Here is a 26,692-nt window from a genome sequence, read left to right as displayed (position 1 = left end):
ACTGTACACATCAGTCAAACCAAATAATTCATTGTGGGTTTAACTCATTCTGTAGGACTCCAGAATCATGCATCACTCTCCTGAGAGAGGTGTGAGTCCATTAATTACCAAAATAAGCTGCCAGAGTCATACGGACTTCATTCTTCCTCTATACAGCAGTTGTTTTAGTTTTGAGGCAAGAGGAGAAATTCAGATGGGAAATGAGCAATTTGGGAACCTCTTACAGCTTTTTGGCTGGCAGTAAGTAATCCTTTCTTCCTCTTTCAGAGTCAATCAGCAAAAGTTCTGAGCACAGAAAGCAGGGCTTGGCTGCTCATGGCCACGAGCAAGGAGAACCTCCACCCAAATCCCAAATGATCACACTTAAGAAATGACGTGGGCAAAGGAGACCAAGAGAAACAACCACATCCAGGTTGTGAGCACCTAGACTGTGTTGTGTGCATGTGTGCTTGTGTCTGTAACCACAGAACTACAAGCACAAGCACCACTTTTGGAGGCTGGGCTAACACGGTCCCTAGAACCCAGCTCCCTGGGTTCAAAATTCTCCCCCTGCCACTTACTGGGTAGAAGACCTTGTGCACTTGGTGATGCCTCAGCTTTTTGCTGTGACCATACAAGCGGCTGGGAGGTTACACAGGATAACACAGGTAACGTCCAAAGCACAGGACCTAATATCTACAGATGTAGCCTCAACAGACACAGCATTCATTCAACCTGATTGTCACTCGCTCTAGCACACTGGCGTTCTGTGGCTGCCAAGGGCTATGCAACTGTATGCTTAAATACCAAGTCGCTAAATTGTTTAGCCGCAGCCACTGCTTCTTCACCAAGTCCTGCTTGTGAAAGGTCCTCTTGGCCCTGTTTCCTTTCTCAGGCATCAAGCGTCTGTTTTCCTCAGAATCTGAAAGTCACTGGGTCAGGGCTGTCAAGGCCCCTTTTCACACAGAGCAATCAGTCAAAAGACTGAGAAGGCTCTGTGCGGTGGTGGTGGTGGTCGCCTGGCCAATTTCACGGGGAGTCACTTCGTGGCTTTGGCAGAGTCTGCAACTGTCTGCTGGAATAAATCTGGAGCCAAAATATGATTTGTCTATTTTGACTTGTGTACATTTTCTGAGTACAAGAGACTATTGATAAGGAATCTAACTAAGACGAAAAAATGTTTGTTGATTCCCCTGAAAGCACAAAATGTTCATTCAGTGAAGGGAGGTAGGCCATTACGCTTACTATAATTATGGATTAAGGCTGTATCTTCTACAGCCGTGGTTCCCGAATGTTAAGACACAAATTGCTGGGTTCCCCAACCCCTCTCCCCCAATAGATTCTGCTCTAGCAGGACTGGTGCAAGGGGACTCAGGGCTAAAAAGCTGTAATTCTAGTACAGTCCCTGTAGATACTGATGCTGCTGGTCTGGGGATCACACTTTGAGAACCCGTGCATCACAGGTAGGAGTATCTCCCTTGCTATAGGAAAGTTAAGTTCAGATTCCAGGCCAGAGCACACTACCATTCTCCTCAGATACTTGTTTAATGAAGGTAGGAATGAACAAGCACACGAGTAAGTCTTCTTCCATCAAGACATTTCCTGCATTTGTTCATATCAAAGCTACTTGAACACAATAAATCAAGACGGCCTTCAATATCCTTCACGCAACCACAGTGGATTTTGCGAGCACAAACAGAAAAGATTACAGCGTGCACGTGTGCACATGCACACACACACACACCCCATGATGGTCTGCTATAGGTACCCCAATAGCTACACTCTCCTTCCTCTTAACAGCAGAAACCCCAGACTTGTCACTGGGCAAAGAGCTGCCCATTTGCAAACTATGCTTCTCCACCTCCCCACAGCCAGTGAGGACAAGTACCTCTCTCCTTGGCTGAAGAGTAGACAAGGTGAGAGGAGGCCAGCTTCAACCTAGGAACTAGGACCATCTCTAAAGCAAAGGTTGGCAAACTTCTGTGAAGGCTCAGGCAGCACATCTTTTGGCGTTGTGGGCCATAGGGTCTCTGTCGCAACTGTTCAACTCTGCCATCGTAGCACAAAAGCAACCACAAGACAGAAATAAATATGTATAGCTTTGTTCCAATAAAACTTTATTTATGGACATAACATTTGAGTTGTATATAATTTTCACATGTTAGAAAACATTTTTCCAACCATTTAAAAATGCAAAAACCATTCTTAGTATGTGAGCCACACAAAAACAGAGTACAGGCCAAATTTGGCCCATGGGCCATAATTTGCCAACCATGCCCTAGAGGATGATGGAGCAATAGCAGAGAAGGAAACTGTCCTTAAAGAGCCTCATGGAGCAGAGGTCCTCTCCACCCAAACCACAATCTACTAACAACATGGAAAGAAGCTTCTACCCTCTCTGAGCAATGGCATTTCAGGGTCCCCATTAAGAAAGCCGATGCCACTTCATATATAAAATCACATTTTGGTGTGAGATAGTCTGAGATATTAGGACTATTCAAAATGAACAGAAAGTTAAAGAAATGGAAGAATCCTTTTTTTCAAATCCCTGATGTAAGTTTCAACTCCATGTTTCCTGGTAACCTTCTAAGGTGGCAGGACAGGGGTCAACATCGATCTTGATGGCTGCAACAGAGACTGCCTGATGTCTAATCTCTCCTTATTACTTCATAACTGAACCCTGGACAATGGATCCTGTAGAAGGATCACACTTCTTAGCCTCCCCAAGCTTAGGTGGGAGTGGTAACCCTGGGCCTAGGAGAAAGGAGGACACAATGAACACGTATGTGCACATGCACACACACCCTTCCTAACAGTGCCCAGGCCTCTCCCCAAAACTACAGCTCATGAGGGACAAGAGGAGGCAAACAGGCAAATAGGCCTCTTCCTCCCCATCCAGGTCAATAAACTACCTCCCACTGGTGGCCAGTGTAATGTATGGATAGCACAGGGATTCCCAGAAAGTCCTTTGGCCTTCCTCTAAGCCTAGAAATCAGGGAGCCCTAACTAAGAGCTCTGGGACCATGAGGTAAAGAGGAAGAGAATGGCAGGGATCTCAGTTGGCATGAATATCCTGGCTCACTGCAGAAGAGCAACGAGCTAAGTCCAGAAGTCTTTTACCTAAGCTACTGTGGTCAGGTGGCCCCAAGTTCGATCCTCTTTACACAACTAAATAAAGATAAAAGCCCCATCAGTACAGGGCACAACTCAGAGACAGAATTCTCAGCTATAGAGGAGGAGCAATCACAGGCTCAAGGCGACATCCATGGGGGATTCTGGGAAAGCCAGTTTTGCCTGGCTTGCAGAGTGAACCATTGGTTCGCTCTGATCCTATTATACCTCCCGACTGGTCCCCTGCACATGCGGCCCTACCACTGACAGCAACCCAGCGTTCAGTCTGACATGGACTCAGAATTAGACCTAATGACGTCGAGCACTCAAAGAGATGTCAAGGAACCTCGCTTCTCATTTCGGCTCTCCACGAATGGCTGACAGCCAGTCAGCTGGTCAGAGCATCTTGATGTACCAACCTGGGCTCTGGGCCCAGGACATAACAGAGCACTCGACAGAGTCTCTGCTTCAGGGAGCTCACATCCTGGTGCGGGAGACAGAGAATAGATGAACAAATGCATAAGTAATATGATTCCAATAGAGGCCAGTCCTGGGCAGAGCTGTACTGGGTAATGTGATAGCATGAGGAGGGAGTGTGGGCTGCTCGGTTGGCTGAGGTAGAAAAGAAGCTTCCGAGCAGATGATACCCGAAAGATAAGGAGCGCAGCAAGGGTGCCGGGCAGGGGTAGGGGTAGTGAGCCCTGTGAGCCCACATCACTCTTCCCAGTGTATACAGAGCCTGATATCCTGGATATTGCATGCAAACTGGAGTCTATTTAATATTTAAAATATTTTAAAATATTAAAATATTTAAAATATTTTAAAAATTAAATATCTAAAAATTCCTCATTCATAAAAACATACATAAGTAATTAGGGATTTAAAAGTTCTTTTCCTGTCATCTTTTAAAAGCAGCTACTTTGGCTTTGTTCACAATAGCAAAAAGAACTTAACAGAGATGGATGATACTATCCCCCCAAGGTGGTGAAAACTGGGGTGAGGCTGTGGAATCCCTTTCTCTCTTTACACACAAAGCCCAGGTATGTATATAGCCCAGAACCTCCCAGTATATCTGTAGTATGAAACTTTCATAGGTTGAGGGTCAGATACAATAGTTCCTGGGCATGGGTTGGTGGACAGATAGGAAACGATGTCTATAATAGTTCCTGGGGAGGGGCTTAATGAAAAAGGGTTGAGAAACACTAATTTGCATAAATATCTCATCTAAAACATAATAGAGACTAAACACCCCACTGTCATTCTGTATCCCCTCTATTTTTTTTTTAAGATTTTTATTTATTTGACAGACAAAGAGGGCACAAGTAGGCAGAGTGGCAGGCAGAGGGTGAGGGAGAAGTAAGCTCCCAGCTGAGCAGAGAGACCACAGTGGGGCTCAACCCCAGGACCCTGGGATCATGACCTGATCAGAAGGCAGATGCCTAACCAACTGAGCCACCCGGATGTCCCACTATGCCCTCATTCTGCTTTACTGCCCTTTCCAGCACTTACATGACACGTTCTGTTGCTGCTGCTTATCTGGGCCTCCATCTAGAATGTAGGTTTCCTGAGAGTGGAGGCTTTGTTCCCCACTCTGTCTGAGCACTCTGAACAATGCAGGCACTGGGCGGTGTGGGCCCATTGGTTGGGTGAAAGTAGGCTGTTGGCTTATATGTCCTCAAAGGCGGCTCCTGCTGTCAAGTTCTGTGATTCTAAGATGCCCTTAATAGCATCATTTTTGATCCATCCCAGGGGGCCATTCCTTGCATACCAAAAGCATTGCATGAGAAGGTGGCCTCCTTTATGCCCCTTCTCACCCCCAGGACCAGCTGTGTTTTAGGAAGCCCTCCTCCATGTATTTATCAAAGCAGCTCCATGGTCAGAAACCAGTGTAACAGAACCTCATGCTGTATCAGGTGGTGATAAGCAGACCACAGCATTTCTGAAATTATCAACAAGATACAGACCTTTCTGATTCACACCCAGCTTCTGACCATCAAGAGGGAGGTAGTACCTCTCCTTGGCCTTTTGGCTAAGATCAAGTGAAGAGGGAGGTCGTGAACTGTTCACGAATCTTTCTAGGAGAAGAAAAATTCTGGAGTTGTCTGTATGCAGCAAAAGGCATGAACCATAGCATCTTCAGACCTAAGGGAAACCTCACACAGCATCCATTCCTGCTGTCTTGTAGCTCTAGGTCTCCAACCCCAAGTTTGAACACTGATTGCTTTCAGTGAGTGACAGATGGCAGGTTATTTACCTACACAGTAACGTATCTCTTTCATCTGTAAACTGGGAATAGTAATAGGTGTACCCTATAGGTCAATTAATTCGTGTAAAGGACTCAGAACCATAGTAACACCTAGTACACTATAGGCACTCAACAAATATTAGCCACTATGACTACAATTAGCATTTTGGTTTTCACTTCTTTTAAATTTGAAAAATCTTTTAATCTAAGAAAAGAACATCCCAAGTCTCTGTATGAAGGGGATTAAAACCACTATGCAGTTCAACAGAAATCCTAGAGCCCCAAGAATTGCTCCTGGAAAACCAGTGATTAAGCTCTACACAAGTATTTGCTCCCCAAGAAAGAGAGACTCAAGGTTGATGTGACCAGTCAAAATGACCGATCAAACTCCAGTCTCAACTACTGACCCCTCTTGTACCATGTTCCCAGGTGCTCCTCATTATCTAGGAAGTACAGAACATGTGTGCTAATGGGACTTCACCGCTATCACAGGAAGGAGGGGTCATGCGTGACATGCAGAAACAGAATGCAGACAGCAGGACACTTGACCTTCACAAAGAATCATGGAAGTTCCCCACACCCCATGTACCAAGCAGAAAGTCCTTCCATGGAATCCCTAACAAAGGGTAATACTTCCAGAGAACCACTGCTTTTCCTGATACCCTTTGCTAGTAACTAGCTTTCAGCTGCCAGAATTAGAAGTAAGCAATAGCTATTCTTTATTCCTAAAGACCCCACCATTCCCAGGGCAGTATGGTGAAGGCTCTGGAGTTAACCAGGCCTGGCTGTGTAATCTTGACAGTTACTTACCCTCCTTAAGGTTCAGTGCCTTGATCTACAAATACAGATAACAATAGCACCCCCCTCCCGGCCTTCCCAATAGAGTCAAACAAGAGAATACATTCAACTGTAGTCCTTAGGTGCACTCAGTAGTCCTATAGCTGGAACTCAATATATTGTAAATCCTATCATTATTATAACCACCCACTCTTTCCCCATTCGACTACTAGAATATATATTAATCAATAAAAGCAAAATTCTCAAAAGCAAACTTACTTGTTGGTCCAGGGTGGGAACCTGCCAGCTGTCCACCCAAATTAGGCCCTCCCATACTCCACAGTAAGAATTCTTATTAGGCCTCACCGGAGGTACATGTAGCAGGGCCTCTGCGGCTACAGGTAGCCAAGCAATTAAGTTCTCACTAGTGGAACACGGTGGGATGACGGGTTACCCTTGAAGGCCTTGGCCATAGCACACTGTATGTGTAATCTCCACACTCTTTTTCTTTCTCCCAAAATGAATACAAAGGTTCATCCTCAGGGAAGGGCCCTAGGGAACTCAGCTTGTACCATACAGAAGAGGAGTAGACTTTGGGAGAGCAGAGAGGTAAGACGGACTGAACCTGAAGCCCTGAATGACAGCATGGAGCTGAGTAGCCTGCCTCACTGCCCCGGATCCTTATGGGAAAGAGAAATTTCCTGGACCTTTCATCTATGTAATGTTGGGCCTATTTGTTACAATAGCTGAGTCTTTTATCTTGGCACGTCCACTCCCTGGGAGAAATGACTGAGCTGAAAATTTATAATACTTTTAAACAAGCTGATGAGAAAAATCACAGATACAATCTGAGAGCCAACTCACATGTTAGGACAGGAGTTAGACTATGAGAACAAAATATATTTAAGTGCCCTTTAAATCTTGTAGATACACCATGAAGATCAGCCTGCATACTGTTTTCAACTCCTCTGATAGAACAAAGAAGCCACAGCTTTCTTGAGTGTGTAGAAAGTGTCTGATTAAAGGCAAAGGATGGAACTAACTCAAAGCCTTTAAATTCCTATGGCTTCAAAAGTCTTTATTTCCAGGCAAAATGTGAAAGTGAAAAAAAAAAAAAGAATGACTAACTCTGTTTTCAGGAACTATCTAATCTGGTCCTTGGAGTTGAAGCCTTCACGGTAGAGGATACTTGTCTGGATACAATCCAGTGGCTATCAGTTTACGTTCCTTCATCATGAACTGATGCGATTGCAGGATGGAGACGCAGAGAGGAAACACAGAGCCATGAATCATGCCTTTTGGAGGCTCACACTCAATCTAGTGAGGAGACACAGGCATTGTGAAGGAACAATCACTGAATGCCATCTATAGGACCCATTACACCACATAATACTAAAAGCATTACAGCACCAGCTCAGTAGTTATTATATGTTTCCTGTGTGCCAGGCACCACACTAGGACTCACCACTCACTTAACCCTCATAACAGCCCTATAGAATGGATATCACATTTCTCATTTTGTAAATGAGAAAATTATACTTTAGTAAGTTGCCCAAAGTCAGAGCAGCCCCCAGAAGCTGGGGTGTCTGATCCCAGAGACCACTCTCTCAGCCATCAGAAGGTGTGAAGTACAGAGGAGGGAAAGGAGATTTCTAACCAGCGTGAGCCCTGTCCCATCCTCTGGGACGCTGGCTCAGCACTGGGGGAAGAGAAGGGTCATAAGATTCAGCCCACAAGGTAGTCCCAAAGCTTCTCTGAAACTCTCTGTGCTGGAAAAGGAACATCATAGTTAGCATCTCCAACCTCCTCAGCCTTGTCAAACAGCTCAGGAACTTCTAAGACAGGCACATGAAGCCACCCAAATTAAAGTCTTTGGATTTTGTTTTTTGTTTTTTTGTTTTGTTTTGTTTTGTTTTTGAGACAGAGGGAGAGAGACAGAGAGAATCTTAAGCAGGCTCCACGCTGGGCGTGGAGCCCACACAAGGCTCAGTCTCACAACCCTGAGATCATGACCTGAGCCAAAATCAAGAGTCGGACACTTAACTGACTGAGCCACCCAGGCACCTCTAAAGTCTTTGGATTCTTACATAACCTCTGAATGGAAAAGGTTGATCCCTAATGAGAGAAGGAGATGCCTCTGTTTTTTTGTGACTACGGAAAAACCATTTTAACAGCTTTTACTTCCTTTTTCTTTTTTTAATTTCTTTAAAAAAATTTTTTTAAGTAGGATCCATACTCAATGTGGGGCTTAAACTCATAATCCTGACATTAAGAGTCACATGCTCTATCAGCAGAGCCAGCCAGGCATCCCTACTTTTACTCTCTTTAAGTCTTAATTTCCCTGTGTGAAACACTTCTTCATTCCTTATTGGGGAGTCCCAATGTATGCTTCCCACATTCTCTAGGAAGGTGCAGAGACAACAATCTTAGGTTTATACAGTATTATAATCATTTCAGGGGAAAATTAAATTTCTGTATTAGATTTCAAGTCCTTCTGCACTTTTTCTATTTCTAATAAACAGTATCTGTAATAATGGATCACGGTTCACTCACATCTCTCCCCCACCTTTGCTCTATCACTTCTATGCTTGGCCCCATGACTTGATTTAGCTAAAGGAACATTATGGACATGACATGAATGAGTTTCCATGGGTTAGTGTGGCCCTTATGCTCCTGTGGTCAGCCATGAGAAAAGCATGCCATTCATAGCTGCTGGCCCTTCAGTCAGGTCCCAGAATGAACACGTGTCAGCTGACTTGTGCCCAGCCTGCACAGGATCGGTACCAGTAGCCTGAAGCAGAGTCACCCAGCTGAATCACCTTGCACACCAGAGAGCATGGGAATAACTGCTTACTGTTGAGAGCCAGTGAGTTTTAGTATAGTTTGTTTTGCAATATTACTATGGTGGTAGCTGACTAATGGCATCATCATTTTATATCAACTGGAAAGGCTAAATTACAGGCACAAAACTATGTATGTATTAAATATTTATGTATGTATGTATTTCTTAAACATACTGTGTGATTATTCCCTTGGACTGCACAAGCATCCTGTCACCCAAAACACACCATTTCTCAATTACTTGAAAAAAGATACTGGCAGGTTAGAATGTAGAAACAGAGGATCTGGGTGGCTCAGTTGGTTAAGCGTCTGCCTTCAGCTCGGGTCATGATCCTAGAGTCCTGGGATGGAGTCCTACATCTGGCTCCCTGCTCAGTGGGGAGTCTGCTTCTCCTTCTCCCTCTGCCCCTCCCCACACACACACTCTCTCTCAAATAAATAAATAAAAGCTTAAAAAAAGTAACATAGAGAACAGGTTCATAAACGCTCAATAAATACAAAAGCTCATTTTGACAGTGAGATGTTTATGCTAATGTCTCCCCACCTGATACAGATGTGGAAGATGTGGAAGAAAAACAAGGATCTATTTTTCATGGAAGAGATACATAAAATACAAAAATTTCACAAAACACATGAAATACAAAATACATAAAGTATAAAACTTCAGAATAAAAAGGATACTGGTGGTAAAATAATATCTTTAGGCTCATACTCCCTATAATCTCCCTCAGTAATTTTTCTGTCCTTCTGTCAATATGCTTTAAGATACCACTGCCAATGCCATTCTCTTCTCTCTTCTCCCCACAGCCTACCCCACCCCAGGTTCTGCCAATACTCCCAACACTAAAATCTAGCAAGATTTCAAGAAGCTCCTGAAAAAATTTTTTTAAAGAAATCTATAGGTCACAGTTTAGGAACTGTACCAAACATCAATGTTTAACGCATTGTGATTATTGATAATTCTGTTTTCACTCCCATGCCAAAATAAAATAGCAAACACTACATGAATTAAATTAGTCAAATGAAATGACTTCAGTCAAAATATTTTCTTTCAATATAGATTTTGTAATATTAATGGGACTTGTAGCATTGAACAAAAAGTGAACTAGATTTGAAGAGATCTAGAGGCCAGTTAGTTTCCCAGACCCCTACAGGGCTATGCAGTGGGTAATGGAGTCACCAAGTGACATGAACATTACAGATGGCCTAGTGGAAACTATAACCATAATAAACCTGTACAACATTCCATATCATTGTTGAGGCTGGAATTAATTTTGTTAAGATTTTTAAAATTTTAAGTACAATCTACCCCCTAGTATAGGGCTTGAACTCATAACCCCAAGATTAAGAGTTACATGTTGCATAGACTGAGCCAGGCAGGCACCCCGTGGCTGCAATTATTTTAACTCTATTTGGTGACACTGGCTGACACACGGGTCTCCACTGGAGGTCCTGACAATGGCCCCCATCCTATTCCCACCCCTTCCCCCTTTCTCCATCTTCTCCTACCACACCAGCCTCATTGCTGTTCCTCAAACATATCAGATACTCTTGTTTCGACCCTTTGTCCTTGCTGGTCATTCTGCCTGGAAAACTCTCCGCATACCGCCGAGACCCAAATGGTTCCTTCATGCCCCTACTTTGTTCAGGTTCCTTTAGAGATGTCTTCCTCTCAGAGGCCATCCCAGACCTCTCAAACAGGCCTCTCATTCTCTGTCTTCTCATCATAGCCTAAGGACACTGAAGTTATCTTAGGGATTTGTATTTTTTTCTTGCTGCTCCCATGAGCACGAACTGTGTGTGGTTCACTGACATATTCCAGCTCCTGAAGAGTGTCTGCATAGCTTGCACTCAATAAATACTGACTAAATATATAAATAGGAGTTTTAGAAGTTGCTGCATGGGGGGGAAAAAAACAGGAAAAAAGATGTGCATTTACTTATTAAATCAGATTATTAGGACAAAAATCTTTTAATGCATAGAATCCGTGGGGACAGAGAAGGAAAATAACTAAAGGGACCCTCAAAAATAGAGTGGGAAACCATTTTCTTATTCAACTACAAAGAAGTCACATAAGCTTGGACCAGCTGGTTAACTGTATCAGATCTCAGTGCCCTCTTTAAGAGGGAAAACCAATGGTTTTCTGTAGGACTGAAAGTGATTTCAGTCATTGTCAAATACCATTTAGAAACAAAGAAGTTAAATATTCTCTGCAATCAGTATACACTCAACTATTGCCACTCAACCTTCTAAAACAAGGCCTATCCCGCAACTTCCCAAAGAAGCTTCCAGCATATGAGTATGTGACATTTCAAACACTGTAATTAAAGAGATGCACAGCCGCTTAGCCAGGAGGGCATGGCATTTGGTTAGATTCCTATAGCTATGTTCTTGGACTGCTTCATAAAAGCCCCACGAATCCTCTCAATTGATTCACCATAAACCTTTACAAACAATGCCTACAAAATCATCTCCTGTTTTTCCATTGCTTGGTTGGTACAACATGAAAAAAGTATGTTTTCTGTTTATATAGTTTAATAAACCTCTCTAGACTCTTAAAATGCCTTTTCTCCAAAATGGAAAATTCTATTTATCAAATATGGAAGTCATTTTTCTAATCACATGATCTAACATCTCAAAAACTTAAATCTGAATAAACAATCCTAAATTAAGACTGGTATATTTTGAAACAGCAAGAATTTGTGTGTGGAATGTTTTAACAGCTCATGGATTCCTATGACCACTCAGTATGACTTACACAAATACAAACCAAAACTCTACCAGGGAAATCAAATTTCATCAAATATCTCAAAGTAAAAATGTTTAACAAAAACCAGAAATGTGTAATGTTAGTTTGATTCTTCTTCTTCCATCATATTATTGAAACATAAAGAGGACAGAAGAATCTGCGGAATGTGGCACGGGCAGCATCATCATAGATGCCAAGATGGTATGATAATATTGCAGGATACTTCCTTAGCTGCAGGCCCTTCATATGCATGTTTTTATTTAAACCTCATAACAACACTCTGAGATAAATACTATCTTCATCTGACAGAAGTTGAGGTCCAGATGAGTTAAATAACCTTGGCCAAGGTCACACAGTCAGTAGTATTCAGGGCAACAGCACTACTCACTCCACAGGAAAACCTCCCACACAGTTTCCTCCAGAAGGCAATGAAGGGAGGTAACTGGAGAGCTTTCTTTCCTTCAGAATTCACCAGAGCTCCAACAGCTAACATACCAAATAAATGCGGTATCTCACCACACCCTGAGATATGTACCATTATTCCCGTTTTAGAGATAAAAAAAACAAATAAAATAAGGCACAGAGAGGTTATATACTTGACAGAAGGAACAAAGCCAGGATCCCAAGTGAGGTAAGCTGGCTCGCACAACCACAAAATGGACCACTATTCTACTGTTGTTTTCTCTGCTCCTCTAGGCCAAGAGCTCTTGCTCACTCGTGACCTTTAACTTCCTCGGCTTCTTTATCTACAGAATTAGCTAGTTGGACTAGATCACCTCTAGGTGTCCTTCTGGCTTTTCAGTGATAATGCTCAAATTCATCTGCTTGAAATCATCTTTTTGCCATGATGAAAACTCACAGGACAGAGTATTTGAGCGGTTCTGATTTTTCTCCTCAGGGGGAGAAAATGCACCCAATAATGATTCTAATATACTTTCAGGATTAAGGCTCACTTTTTGGAATTTTGTATAGTATAAAAGAAAAATCTGAAATCACAAAGTTTTCATTTTAAAAAACAGTTAACCATTTCCTAAAAAGAAATGGAAATTTAAAAACAAAATAAAATTATAGCTACTATTCTTTCCATTATACCTTGTGTAGTACGGATAGCTTTTTGGCTGGAAACAACTGTCTTCAAAATTTACTACGCATCTCAGCATCTATCCATACTCCATTAAAACACACGACCTGGGGCACCTGGGTGGCTCAGTGGGTTAAAGCCTCCGCCTTCGGCTCAGATCATAATTCCAAGGTCCTGGGATCAAGCCCCACATTGGGCTCTCTGCTTGGCAGGGAGCCTGCTTCCCCCCTCTCTCTCTCTGTCTGCCTCTCTGCCTACTTGTGATCTCTGTCTGTCATATAAATAAATAAAATCTTAAAAAATAAAATAAAATAAGAAAACACACAACCTCTCAACGGTGTCATATTAAATACAGTGATTAGCAGGAGGGGAACAGTTTCTTGCACCATGTTTTAAAACCATCTGTACTGGTTGTAAACCAGTATAAGAAGAGAGATTTCATAGAAACATCTTAGTTCCTAGCTTCTCTCTCCCAAATAAGGACAAGAGTCTGCTAGCTGCCTGCACTCCAGCCTGACAGCACTGGGCTGCAGGTGAGTGGCAGCTGCCTCTATGAGCAAAGCCAGGGCTCTCCCTAGTTTGCCAGAGTGGTGGGGACCACTCCCAATTAGACTGAATTTGGTCACTGTGCTCATACACGGTATTCCTGAGGGCATCAAGTTTGAGAGGTTTAGGAGACAGGTTTCCCATTTTGGGCCTTTGTGCTCAAAGTCCATACCTGAGATAGGAGCCCATCTTCAAAACTGTTCTATATTAAATGCTTGCCTCCATTAAAACTAAAAATTACACCTACAGAACTGAAACCCAAAAAGGGCACACCCTTTTAAAAGCGTTATTCCTTCTTAAAAAAAAAAAAAAAAAAAAAAAATCCGCAATCTTCACAATGCTAGTTATTCCATCAGTGTAAACCAATGGGTTCCCAACTCTAACAACAAATTACAATCAACCTTGACAGGTGCTCAGACTCAGATCACCCCATGTCAATCCCATCATAAGCTCTGGGGGTGGAACCTTTATCCAGGTTCACCCCTGTGATTCCGATGACAACTCCTGTTGAAAACTGCTGCCACATAGGGACTTGTAAATCAATAAGACTGATTGCCACAGGCCACTGATAAGAATAATTCTCATTACTTCACAATATATATTACATTAACACTTAAGGTGCCATTATCTTTCTGGGTTTTGACAAAATATTATGTCTTTGTTTTAACATTTGACATGAAATGTCCATATAACGCCTCTTAATCAAATTTCTTGTCTGGTGTTCCCATATTTCAAATAAATATTTTGGTGTGAGCCCCTGGAAGTGCTCAGTGCTGAAGTGAGGCCAACATACAGAAGGGAGTTTCCAGCTCAGGGAGAACATTGAGACATATTAGTTTAAAGCAAACACTGTCAGCCAATGAGTTGGTGCCAAACTCCAGATGTCTGGTGTCAGAAATATCCTATCCAAAGATCACCTCAGTAAAGATCTAAAATTGAAACTCTCTATAGCCTTCCTTGGGGTCTATGAACTACCCATGAGAGATCCGCTGAGCCCTGAAGAGGAATTTTAGTCCGCAGTCCACCAGCCTGTCAGTTATCTTAATAAAGTGACATTAGCTGGGGATGTGAGAGGCCTAGATAAGCTCTTCTAGAATTTCTGGGGTGAAGGCTTTCGGTAACAGGTTCAATACCCCATTTCTTTCATTGGATGTTTGATACCTGAAGAAGCATGGGCATAATAAATTTATGCTTATTTATGCTTATTACCATGCTGTTCAGTTTACTTAATGGTAAGCTGTACAAATAGGTCTTTACAAATTTCTACACTTTTGCCATTACTTATATAATTACACTATGTACTGACAATCAGGCAGCTGAATTAGCATTCGAGAGACTTTCGTTGAATGATTAGGTAAGAAAAATGGTGATTCAACTGTAAGCCCAGATGTGCTCCTGCAGCAGCTGCTGAAGGCCTGGGATGAAGTCAGAGGACCTGAAAAGCGCTCTCTGCGAAGGACACCAGGGAAGTGTCCGGCAGGAACGGCTCTACACAAACCCAGGCAACTGGGGTTTCAGCTCTTCATTCACAGTGTTTATAGCTGGGTCCCATTAGTTATCATTGGTCCAGACAAATTTTCAAATTAATGGACATGAACATAATGCCAATACTTTAATTTGGAAACCTAAACTAAAAGAGAAGTTTGTGTGTATAGTGTTAGGTTACCAGGAGGATCCCACCCCGAGAGAAATAAGTATCCTTGAGGAGGGAAAACTAGTTAGCACCTTTAGACAATGCAGTAATGACAACCATTTTAGAACTACCAAATTCTTCATTCCATTGCTGTTATTGTGATGAGGGGATGCTCATGGACCTTCCCAACCACTGTAAACAACATCAGCAGCCCGGAAACATACCTATTTTTTTTTTTTAATCTTATTTGTGTTTTTTGAGAGACAGTGCGCATGGGGGGTGGGGTGCAGAGTAGCAGAGGGAGGAGAGGGATAATCCCAAGCAGGCTCCACACTCAGCTTAGCACAGAGCCTGACATGGGCCTTGATCTCATGACCACCAGATCATGACCTGAGCTGAAACCAAGTCAGACTCTTAAGTGACTGAGCCACCCAGGCGCCCCTGGGAATATTTCTATTTCTACAGGAAGGCAGGCACCAAAGTATCTCCCCTATGATCCAAACTGTTGCCTCTGGAAATCCAACCTTTCTTCTGTATGTGAGGCACTCAGGTTCACAAGAGCCTCCACTGGGGTCCTAGGTGGCTCAGTTGGTTAAGCCTTTGCCTTTGGCTCAGGTCATGATCCCAGGTCCTGGGATTCAGCCCCACCTCAGGCTCCCTGCTCAGCGGGAAGCCTGCTTTTCCCTCTCCCACTCCCCCTGCTTGTGTTCCCTCTCTCACTGTCTCTGTCAAATAAATAAAATCTCGGGGAAAAAAAAAGAGCCTTTATTAAAACGTAAACATCTTGTACAGGGCCACAATGCAGGCTGTATAAAGCAGGTACTAAGGTACAGGAGGACACCAGAGAACAAAGCCTACCCCTTACGCCCCTGAGCATTTTTCTGGTTGTGCACTATAAGCTACATTATTTGTTCTATGTCTTGGCCTATGTCTCACGTCAGATGGGAAACATGCTGCATTCTTAAGCAGTGGTAAAGAGCAATTAGCTGTGCCTCACTAGTAGGTGGCTAATAAACAATAGCTACTGTTACTATTTTATACAAACAAGAAGACTATCAGAACTGTCCAAATTAGAAAAGCTAAAAGGTAGTTGGATTCAAGATTCAAAATCCTGCCTTACAGTCCAAGCTTCTCCTCCTCCCAACCCCCTGCCTCCTTTATACCAAAATGCTCCAGCAAAAAGCTGAGAGGAAGCAAGATACGCTTTTGTCCTACCATTGTTTAAGTCGTAGGATGTTCTAGGCAACCACATACTGTAAGTAAGGCAAGAAATCATTCAACTGAGCTTCATAATATCCTCAACGTGGAACAAGCCTCACCAAGTTCAACTCCTAAATATGAAAATAAAGCACGCATTTCTCTTTCAAATCTACTTAAAACGAAGTGTTCTTCAAATTCCCTTAATATACACTGTTTGGGCTAACTGCATAACTGGAATTTATGTCTGCCATAAACACACACAGAAACACATAAATGTATTATTTTTCATATATGCATACTTCCAAAGAAGATTAGCTTCAAAGATGTTTTTCACCACCCAAAGCTACCTTGGAACTTTCTCTTTTTACCATCCAAAACACTTCCCAATTTTTATTTTCGTTTCATTTCAAACACTTCTTGAGGAAGAGGCTGGGAAGATGTCAAGGCCCATCCTCCAGGAAGGGCTGTGCTTTGGTGGGAGGAAAAGTATACAGGGGCTTACCCTGAAGAATAGTGGGCAGGTACTCAGGTGCTACAGGACAAAGAGGGAATGACCAATTATGATGATGCTATTTTCTGAGGTAACAGAGGCTTTCTGTTCTGTAGGAAAATATTTCTGTCTTATAATCTTACCAAAATAAACATGCTGGTTCATATTTCACTAGAATTCTTATTTAACTCCAAATCAGAAGTACTTCTAGGATGGAATAATGTTTATTTCATAAGCTTGCACTGAAGGTGAATTAAATACTGTATGAAAATTGGTTAATACAATCTCTGGTACATGGTATTGACTCCCTAAGTGGTAACAAGAAATGGATCCATGTTTTGTGAGGCCTGCAGCTTTAACTCTTCATGGGGAAAAAAATTACAAATACAAAATGATTACAAAAATTATCATTTATTTAGAGTAAGAAATCACAACAAAATACAAAATTTTAAAAGCTAACATTACCAAAACATCAAAAAATCAAAATCCAGAACAAGAACCCAGTATGCAAATTCACCTGCTGATAACACTGCTATAAAAACTTCTTTTGGGCTTCATATTCTTTGATTACTTCTCATATGATAATGATATATATTAATATTATTTTCTATAAGGCACAAACATAAATCAGTCTTTCCTCAAGTGTGGGTGATCAGTACTATTTTAATTATTGATAATTCAGAAAAGTTACTTTCAGCCTCCCAGCTCCTTATTGGTAAAGCCATATAAATTTTTAGGATCACTGTCAAACTTGTAAACACCTTTATTAATTTTCCTTCATATATGAGCCATAAGAATTCAGGGCATTTCAAGCTTTCTTATGCATTGACAGACTTCAAATATTCTTTATGTTGATGACACTAATTAACTAATTTGCTGTCAATATTTTTTGTTGTGTTGATACACACACGAGTCAAATGAGCAAGCAACTTAAACACAGACAGTCTATAAAAAACATGGTGTATTTGTAAATGTACACTATCTCACACTGCATTATATATAATTACATATAATTTTATAATATATAAATATATATAACCATATATGAATGTAAATATGTAACATATAATATATATATTATAAATATTATATATTATATGCTGTACTGCATTATTGAGTATATTCCTAACAGAAGGAACTTCCATATTAGCTACACTTAGGTAAGAACTGAACTCCCTACTCAGAATTTTACACATTTAACAAACAGAAGAATTTTCCAGACTTGCTTCTGGCTCCATACATTTCAAAGTAATTCCTACTGGTAGATGCCATAGTACACATCCATACTGCAATACTACCTCTGGCCCCGCCCCTGTGTGTAAGGACACCAGCTGAGCTGGCACAATGGACAGTGGTCCTGGGAAGTGACTGCATATTCGGAGAGCTACGAATAACTTCACTAGACACAGAGATGACCAAGAATCACAGAAATATGCACCATTAAACCCAAACGAAGTATGTCCCAAATTCAAGTTTCCCCTCGTTCTATCTCAAAGATACTCTCAACTCCGAGGTCACTGAACCCAAGGAGACATGTTACAGAGGGGAAGTCACAGAAGAAAAGAAAATGTTAGCCAATGGCTGTTAATCCTACTTTTCCAGTTTTTTTTTTTTTTAGGATTTTATTTATTTATTTGACATACAGAGATCACAAGTAGGCAGAGAGGCAGGCAGAGAGAGAGGAGGAAGCAGGCTCCCCGCTAAGCAGAGAGCCCGATGAGGGGCTCGATCCCAGCACCCTGGGATCATGACCTGAGCCGAAGGCAGAGGCTTCAACCCACTGAGCCACACAGGCGCCCCCCTACTTTTCCAATTTTTACAAGTTATGATCCCAAGAACACCCTGCTGCACACACTTCTAGGGCTTCTCCAGGACCCTGGAAAGGGCTGTGTGGGTCCTAGGAATGTATTCATACATGGTAAAACATGGGCTGTACAGCTGTGGGGCCCTGGGGCTTGAGCTTCACTAGCTTCACAATAAATCTGCTTCTACGGTCCCTATCATTACCCATCATTTATCTCAGTCTGTATATATATGGTCTTTCCAAATAAATTTCAATTCCTTGGAAACAAAGTACTGTCTTGAGTACTAGCATATATAGTAAAAACTCAAAAATATGTGTGGTAGAGGCGCCCAGGTGGCTCAGTCAGTGAAGCATCAGCCTTCAGCTCAGGTCGTGATCCCAGGGTCCTGGGACGGAGCCCCGCATCAGGCTGCCTGCTCCGGGGGGAATCTCCCCCACCCTTATCACACCGGTGCTCTCTCTGCGCGCTCTCTCTCAAGTAAATAAATAAATAATATTTTTTAAAACGTGTGTGGTAGTCCTCATTATACATAGTGATTCTGACAGAGTGAGCTATGATATAAATTATAAATGTATACAGGTATTATATACACATACATACATATACATACACACTTATATATGTACACATATGTATGCATGTGGGTGTGGAGATATTCACATACATGTATAAATATATTAAATATGTATTATATACATATATGTATTTTATATACTATATATGTCATTTATCTACATAGTATATCTATATATCAATTCTCTATAGAATACCAAAGACAGAGTGAGTCGTTTCATGTCAATAATTGAAACATGACATGGAGATCTTGTCCCCTCAAAGATGTCCCATCTCAGAAGAAAGTCACCATCCGTGTCTGGCAGAAAACAAACAGGGCTTCCTTTAGGAGGCCTGTGGGTGAGCCAAGCAAGGGCCACTCTAGCCATTAGGAGACTAACAACGCTAGACAGAGAGTCTGGAGCTAGTGACCCAAGAGAGTCACTCTGACTCCTGCCAGAGTGAAGAGAACTACTGGGAAGACTTCATCCTTAAAGAGAATATCCATTAATGCAGTTCCTGCTTGCAGCTGGCCTTTAAATAAAATAATAGGTGAAAACTACTGCAACACTGCAGTAGTTTTAGTGCAAGGGAAAATATAATTTTCTTTAAACTGAATGAGCATATTAAAATTGAAAGACTTTTTTTCCAAACCTCCTGTAAATTTCTGACATTTGCAGTTTCTGATTTTCAGGTTCTAAACAAATATGTGCTATTCAACACTTGAGCAAGGTCTACATGGAGCAAATCTGTTACTTCATCATGAAACAAAATACATTATCTCAAGTCCAGCAAGTTCAGTAGCATACAGGCCAGATCTGAGGGCAGGGGTCAGGATGGGTGGGGGAGAGAAATATCAAGAAATGTGGGGTCTGTTTTATTGTCCTAAAAGCAAAAGCTAGGGAAAAAAAGGGAGGCTTCTTAAAGGGGTTTGATAGCATTGTCCTGTCTCTCAGATCTCAGTCTAAAACACAAGGCCTTTGGCTTTGAGATACTCCCAGGAAAGCCCCTCACACCAAGTGTCAGTAGGCTGCTCCGGCCAGGAGACTTCTTCACTGTCATCAGTGGGAAGAATCGGGTTTTCTGGAAACAACCAGCAGTTTGCCCCTCTAGTACAGTCACGGTGGGAGAGGTCTCCAAAATACAGGCATTCTAAAGGAAGCTCTTTACCTAATATGGAGGCTTTTATCAACCCAGTCGGTTGCAGGCAATTTTTCTGTCCGTGCATCTCAGTCACACACCAGAAAACATGGACAGTACAACCAGAAAACAATCAAAACTTTTAAGATTTAGGAGATCAAACGTTCACTAGCAAGGGTCCACAAAGGGTGAGCTGTTTACAGGTGAGAACTGGTGCAAATGGAAAACTGTTCTAGAGAATGCTGTGAGTTGAGATGTAGGGCCCCCCACACTGGGTGGTATGTGCGTGCCCTCACGCACACGCACGCACTTGAAACCTCGCCTGGCTCTGTACCTGGGACCTCCTTGGGAACTATGGGAGGGAGCAGCAGGGCACCTTGCCGCCAAGCCACAGGGTACAGGCAAAGAGCAGGGCAGGGAGTGACAAGCCTTTCATTCATTTACTTACTCCTTCAGTCATTCCTTCTCCCCACAGGAAGTGTCCTCAGAGGAATGTGCCCACAAGCTCAAAGCATAGTGCCTCTTTCTAGTCCTGGGTTTTTCCAAATAAATACAGGCCACAAGGAAAGGCCATGCTGGAGGCCACTGGCCTTTACACCACTTTCCAGTCCACAGTGGCAAAGGCCTCTGCCAGCACCTGAAGTACCTCTAGCCACAGAGTAGAGAAAGTGGCCAGAGCCTATAACCCCAATGCAGGACTGCTGAAGGGTTTCCCATTTCCTGTTTGCAACCTTTCCTGGGAAGGGCCTCATGATTTCACAGAGTTGTAGGTGGACACATCCCACATTCTGTTAACCTCTACAGTAGTCTTTCATAGTAGGATTACACAAAATGGCAAGAAAACCAGGTGACTTATAAATGAGTACTTTACACTTAATCTTCCTCAGCCAGTGCATGGGGTAGGTGCTGTCACTGTCCTCACTGTACAGAGGCAGAAACTGAGGCACAGTGAGGCTGACAAGCATCAGAGGTGTATAGTCAAACCCAAACATGCTACGTTCACTACACTGCCTCTCAGATGATCCTTGCTTCAAGAGTTCAGAGCTATTTTCTCAAGAATGAAACACAGACCAATTGCCTCTGGTGGGGGTGGGGTGGGAAGTAGGGAATACTATCTAGCTCTGTTACCAGTCTAAAATCCAAATTCCAGTTCACACTTGGCCAGCCATGGAAACTTAAGGCAAGTTATATAACCTTTCTGTGCCTCAGTTTATTCACCTATAAAGTGGGGATAATAAGGGCCTATTACCTATTCTATATACCCATCTATTTAGCATACTATGGTGTTACTTTAAGAAGATAATGTAATTATTTACTAAACTATTGTTGGAGCCAAATTGTACACTATTGGCAGTAGAGTAAGCACCTTATTTTTCCATCCAGGGACTTTGACCTTTACTAATTAGATGGTTTACAAATCTACCCTCTCAAATGAAGCAGCACAGATTTATCCCTTTTGGTTTTGGAAATGAGGAAACTAATAGAAATGCACAAAAACCTGTTGACATGCAGCATCAAGAACCACCAAGTCAAAGCTACTGCAAGCCACTAGGTCAATAGTATTTCATCTCCTAATATGGCCCCTACAGGAAAATCTGAGTCAAAAATAGCAAAGCCGAGGCTCCTAACACCTGGGAAAGCTCGAAATGAACTTTTAGTTGAGTACTATCACAAGAATAACTAAAACGGGTCAGATTCTCTGTTTCAGTTTAAGAGGTGCAAGCTGCCTTGGGGCCTTTGCACTGTCTACTCCCTCTGCCTGGGTCCTGATGTTCCCCATGTTCTCATGGCTAACTTTCTCCCTTCTGTCAAGATTGCCCTTTAGCTTCTCAGTGAAGTCTACCCTGACCAACCAATTAAAAATTCTAACACTTTCTCCTCTCAATCTACCCTTAGCCTCCTCTAATCTCTCTCTCTTTTTCATAACCACCTTCAACATCCTATTTATTTTTACGTTGAGTGTTTACTGTCTATCTCCCACCACTAGAGCATAAACTCCCCAAAGTTGGGATCTTTGTTCACCAAAAATACCAAGGGCCTAGAACTATGCCTGGTATAAAATAGATACTAAATATATATTATCACATAAATAAATTTAACACACAGAGGTACTTTTACAAATGTACCAAATAATCAAATCTAGCAAGAATAAATAAACAGTTCCCTTTCTGAGACCAAAACCCAAAAGATTTCTCAGCACTGAGATGCACGGACAGCGGGCATTTCATGAGTCTGTGACATTGACCTTCAGTGCTAAATTTAGTGCCCTTGGTGTTTCTGTGATTCCTAGTTACCAGTTTAGCTTCACCTATCTAGGATTTGCATGTCAAGAGTGTTTCTACAAACTCAAGTATCTACTCACAGTAAGAATCAAACAAATCTTGATCACCTCTTCCCATCTCCAGGAAACAGAGCTGGGCTATGAATGAATTGAGAGCAAAGCTGATTAAGAAACACTTAAAACTGCAGGCTATGGGATTTCTAGGCAATGTTAAGTTGAAGGAAGGGCTTGAGCCAGGATACCAGGGTTGTCCATAGAGACAGGGAGGCACTCCAGTACTAGACCAGCAATGAAAGGCAAGGACCAACACAGAAACGAACACGGGTGTTGTACTCCTCTAGGAGGAAGAGAGCTAAGACAGAGGATGGGAGAAAAATCACACTTCCCTTAACTCTACGGCCCCACATCCTTGTTCCTATGGGTATTGGAAAATGGTTAAAAACAAGAGTTAAATGCACATATGTAACAAAACAAAGATAGTTATTCTCCACTTAATGCACTTAATCTGAACTAAGTGTTACAATTATATAATGAAAACTGTGGGCCTTGTATACCAACCAAATGCCTTGAAAAATCTGTCAAATAAAAACCACACCATAGTCCCACAAACCTTCATGTCATTACTGCTTAAGGATTCTGACTAGCAGTTAAAAAGTAGTAACTCAGAAAGTTCCCCAAGATGGAACTACTACCTGGACATACTTCTAATACTCCTATGATTACTAAATAACAAGCTCTATGAAAAAATGAAAGATAATATTAAAATAAATATTTTAGTAGTCCTTTCATGCATCTTTTTAATGTGGCTACTCAATAACAAGGACATGCAATCAGAAATCAAATATTAACAATAACCATCTGCCTCCAAAAATTTATGGACTGAACCACAAACAATAAATAAAAACCACTTAACAATCCATACAGAGAACTTTCACTAAATGCTTGGACCAATATATTTGCACTCACGGCCCCTCACCAAGTGTATTTACGCGTCACTGCCTACTAATCAGGATGTTTTTACCCTTCTCGAGGTCAATTCTTATTTGTCCATACAGGACTGTCTTTAAAAGCAAAGGGCCTCTGCTCTGTAGAGGCACCCAGTAATTTAAGTTCATCTCTTCCCTCTGGGAATTTCAAGTGATTGTTCATTTCGAGCATTTATTTTTCATAAAGCTGGCTGGTTTTAAACTAATTCCAAAGTACAGTCATTGTTAGCCTTGCCACACAGTGTGCCTAAGTCATAACTATTGTTATAAGCTTAATTCTTCAATATTTTCATTAGAAGACTAGCCCTTTGGGGATGAGCGTAACTTAAAAACTGAGTTTCAGAAAATTTACAGAACCTTTAACCCACTTTAAAAATGTTTACCCAATACTAACAACAATTTCTGCAAACTTAAAAAGCTCCTTTGATCCACCAACCATTTAAAATCTAATTGATTATAAACTAAATCCTCAAGTGGGATAACCGTCTTTAACACATTTTTAAAAATATAACTGATATTTCATTTAACCAGCTAGTCCAAGTAGGCAGTCAATGTGGGAAAATTATTACTCACCTTACATTAATTATAATTTATCCTGAACTAACTCTTAGCAAAAGTGAATGGGATATGCAATGACAGACCTCCTTAAGTTGGGAAATATTTATTTATATATTTCTATAATACCTATTTATTTCTTATTTGTTTCTACCTATTGTTTTCTGCTTATTATTGAAAGGAAAGGAAACTGAACTACCCAAATTTCTCTTGGAACTCTGCATTACTGGAGTTTCTGTTTTATTTTAAACTGCCCATCATGAAAAATCTGATTGATCCTTTAAGTACCTTCGGTTATGGCTATTCAGTCATGATATGAATCAGCAAATTTGTTACTCGATTAAATTCCTGCTTTTAGGACTACCAAAATTTGCCTACTTCTCTCACACCTCTATCCTAGGAGACGGCGGAAACTCTTATAGGGATGTTTTAAAACTTTTAAATTTCAAACCTGGACAATTATTCATCAGGAGTATTTCTTGAAAGACATTCGGTAGACATTTTCAAATGACTGCTTCCCATTCCGGATGCCCCTGCCCCTCTTATCCTATGCTCAACTAGCAATCAACGCTTATTAAGCACCCACTGTGTGCCAAGAGAAAGCATTATACTAAGCAAAGAGCATAAGGCTGGCCCTCATTTTATTCGTGCATAAATACACAGCAGTCGTGATTTATTCTCACAACTTTGTAGAAACGTGAGTTGCATCCACATGGGTGAGTCCACAGCATTCATTTGGAAATGGCTTTCTGGGCTGAATTTACAGGTTCTCCGTATTGGACAGCCCCGACGGGACATCACGCGGTCCCTTCACCTTCCAGCCCACACAGGACAACTCGTGGGCGCCAGCCACACCTTCTGCAGGTGGCTGGATCTCCCCTCGCAGGGACTCAGAGTCCGTTAATGTGTGCAAGGACTCCTGCGAATTCAAGGACTTGTTGAAAGGCCCCGGGGTCCCGGGCAGGAAGGGAAAGCAGCCGGCGCCCCCTCCCACCGCGGCCCTCGAGTCCCCCGCGCCCCGGGCGCTGCGCAGGCCGCCGCCGCCGCCGCGGATCCCGGGCGCAGCCGGCGCACCTCGGGCCTAGCACCAGCGGAAAGGCAAATCTGAGCCGGGACACGTTTAAACACCCGGCCGCGGCCCCAGGGGACTGCTCTCCAGCAGACACAGCCGCAGGGGCCTCCGGGGCCGCCCGGCCTGGGGCGTTGGGCGCGACCCGCGGGCGTCCTCGGCACCTCAGCCCGCAGCGCCCCGGCGTCCGCGCCAGGCCAGGGGCGGGTGCCCAGGGCCCCCAGGCCCGCGTCCCCGGCCGGGCTGAGCGAGTCCGCGGCCCGGGCGCAGAGGCTAGAGCCGCGTCCTCCGCCCGCGGCCGCCGGCTCCCGCCCCCTCCCGACGCACCACACCTAGCAACCCGCGCTGACAGGACGCAGTGGCGGCGGCGGCGGGAGGAGGAAGCGGAATGGCTGCCGCGGTGGAGCCACCCCCGCCCCCCCCCCCCGCTCCCACCTCCCAGCGGCTGCAGCCGCCGCCGAGCCCTGACAGCTCAAGCCCGGGCGGAAGCAGCGGGCGGCGTGCAGCGCCCGCCCCCCGCCGCCCCCCGGCGCCTCGGGCCGCCCCGACCACCAGGCCAACTAACTCCGCGCCCCTGCCCAGCGCCAGCCGCCCGGCCCAGCCGCGCCCTCCGCCCCGCGCCCCCTCCGCCGGCGCCCGGCCCCGCCACCGCATCTCCCCGCCGCCGGGTCCCTCCTCCCGGCGCCCCCGCCGCGGCGCACCCCGACTCCCACCACTTCGCCGCCGGCGCGCACGCCCCTCAGAATCCCCTAGCCCGGCCGCCCGCCGGCCCCGGCACCTCGGGGCGCTCGCCCCCTCCCCCACCCCAGCCCGCTCCCCGCCCCCCCCAAGCACCTCGCGCCTCCGCATCCCGTCACCCCCACGCCCCGGGCTTGCACACACCCTCCCGCTCTGCCGCCGCCTGCCTCCCTCCCGGCCACCCCTGGCCATTCTGGGGTTCTCGCCTGGGCAGGAGTTTCCGCGCGCAGGGCACCCCCGCCCACCCCCGGGCCATTTACCGATGTGGTTGTCCTCGATGTGCTCGATGAGGTCGGCCAGGGTGGGGAAGTGGAGTCCGCAGCCCCCGAATCGGCAGGTATTGGAGAAGAAGGAGGCGGCGGCGATGCCTGTCATGGTGCTACATCGAGAGCCCCCCTGGTGTCGGCTCTGCGAGCGCCGGGCCGGCGGGCGGAGGGAGGGAGGGAGGGAGGCAGGGTGGGGTGAGGAGAGGAGGGGCTGGGGGAGGGGGAGAGAGGCGGGGTGAGGGGAGCGGAGAGAACGGGACGGAGGGAGAGGGGGCTAGAGCGATGAAGGAGAGCGAGGAGAGACCGGGAGGCAGAGGGAGGCGGTGGCGGCGGCGGCGGCGTCGGGAGTGGCGGGGGGAGGGTGGGGGGGGGGGGAGGCCGCCGCAGCTGGGAGGAGGGATCAAGGCGCGCTGCAACAGCTGTGCGGCCCCAACCTCGGCTCCTGGACCGAGGCCTCACCTGCGAGCTCCTGCCACCAACTTTATCTTGTCGGCCTGCCCTTCACAGTTGGTAATACATGCAATCTGTTTGGAGCTTCCTTGGTTATGTGTATTACCTTCTTGATATATACACATCTATTAATTACATATGCATCCCGCGATGAGAATTCAGGGAGTTACCTAGGCCCCACTCGGGGGCATTTGTTTG

At 43.9% G+C, this 26,692-nt stretch overlaps 1 protein-coding gene across 1 annotated transcript in view; it reads right to left on the bottom strand.

Moving 5' to 3' along the window:
- Positions 1–26,253, bottom strand: part of JAZF1 (JAZF zinc finger 1) — a 315,462-nt gene extending 289,209 nt beyond the window's left edge. The window contains exon 1 of the mRNA XM_046020335.1: positions 26,039–26,253. Within this exon, the coding sequence (XP_045876291.1) occupies positions 26,039–26,153 (115 nt within the window). The 5' untranslated portion in view covers positions 26,154–26,253. The remainder of the gene's footprint in view (positions 1–26,038) is intronic.
- Positions 26,254–26,692: the final 439 nt, after the last annotated feature.

The sequence above is a fragment of the Meles meles genome, chromosome 10 (assembly GCF_922984935.1).
Source record: "Meles meles chromosome 10, mMelMel3.1 paternal haplotype, whole genome shotgun sequence".
NCBI classification, from domain to species: domain Eukaryota; kingdom Metazoa; phylum Chordata; class Mammalia; order Carnivora; family Mustelidae; genus Meles; species Meles meles.
Note: the sequence above shows the minus strand (reverse complement) of the source record. Positions and strands in the feature narration are given on the sequence as shown.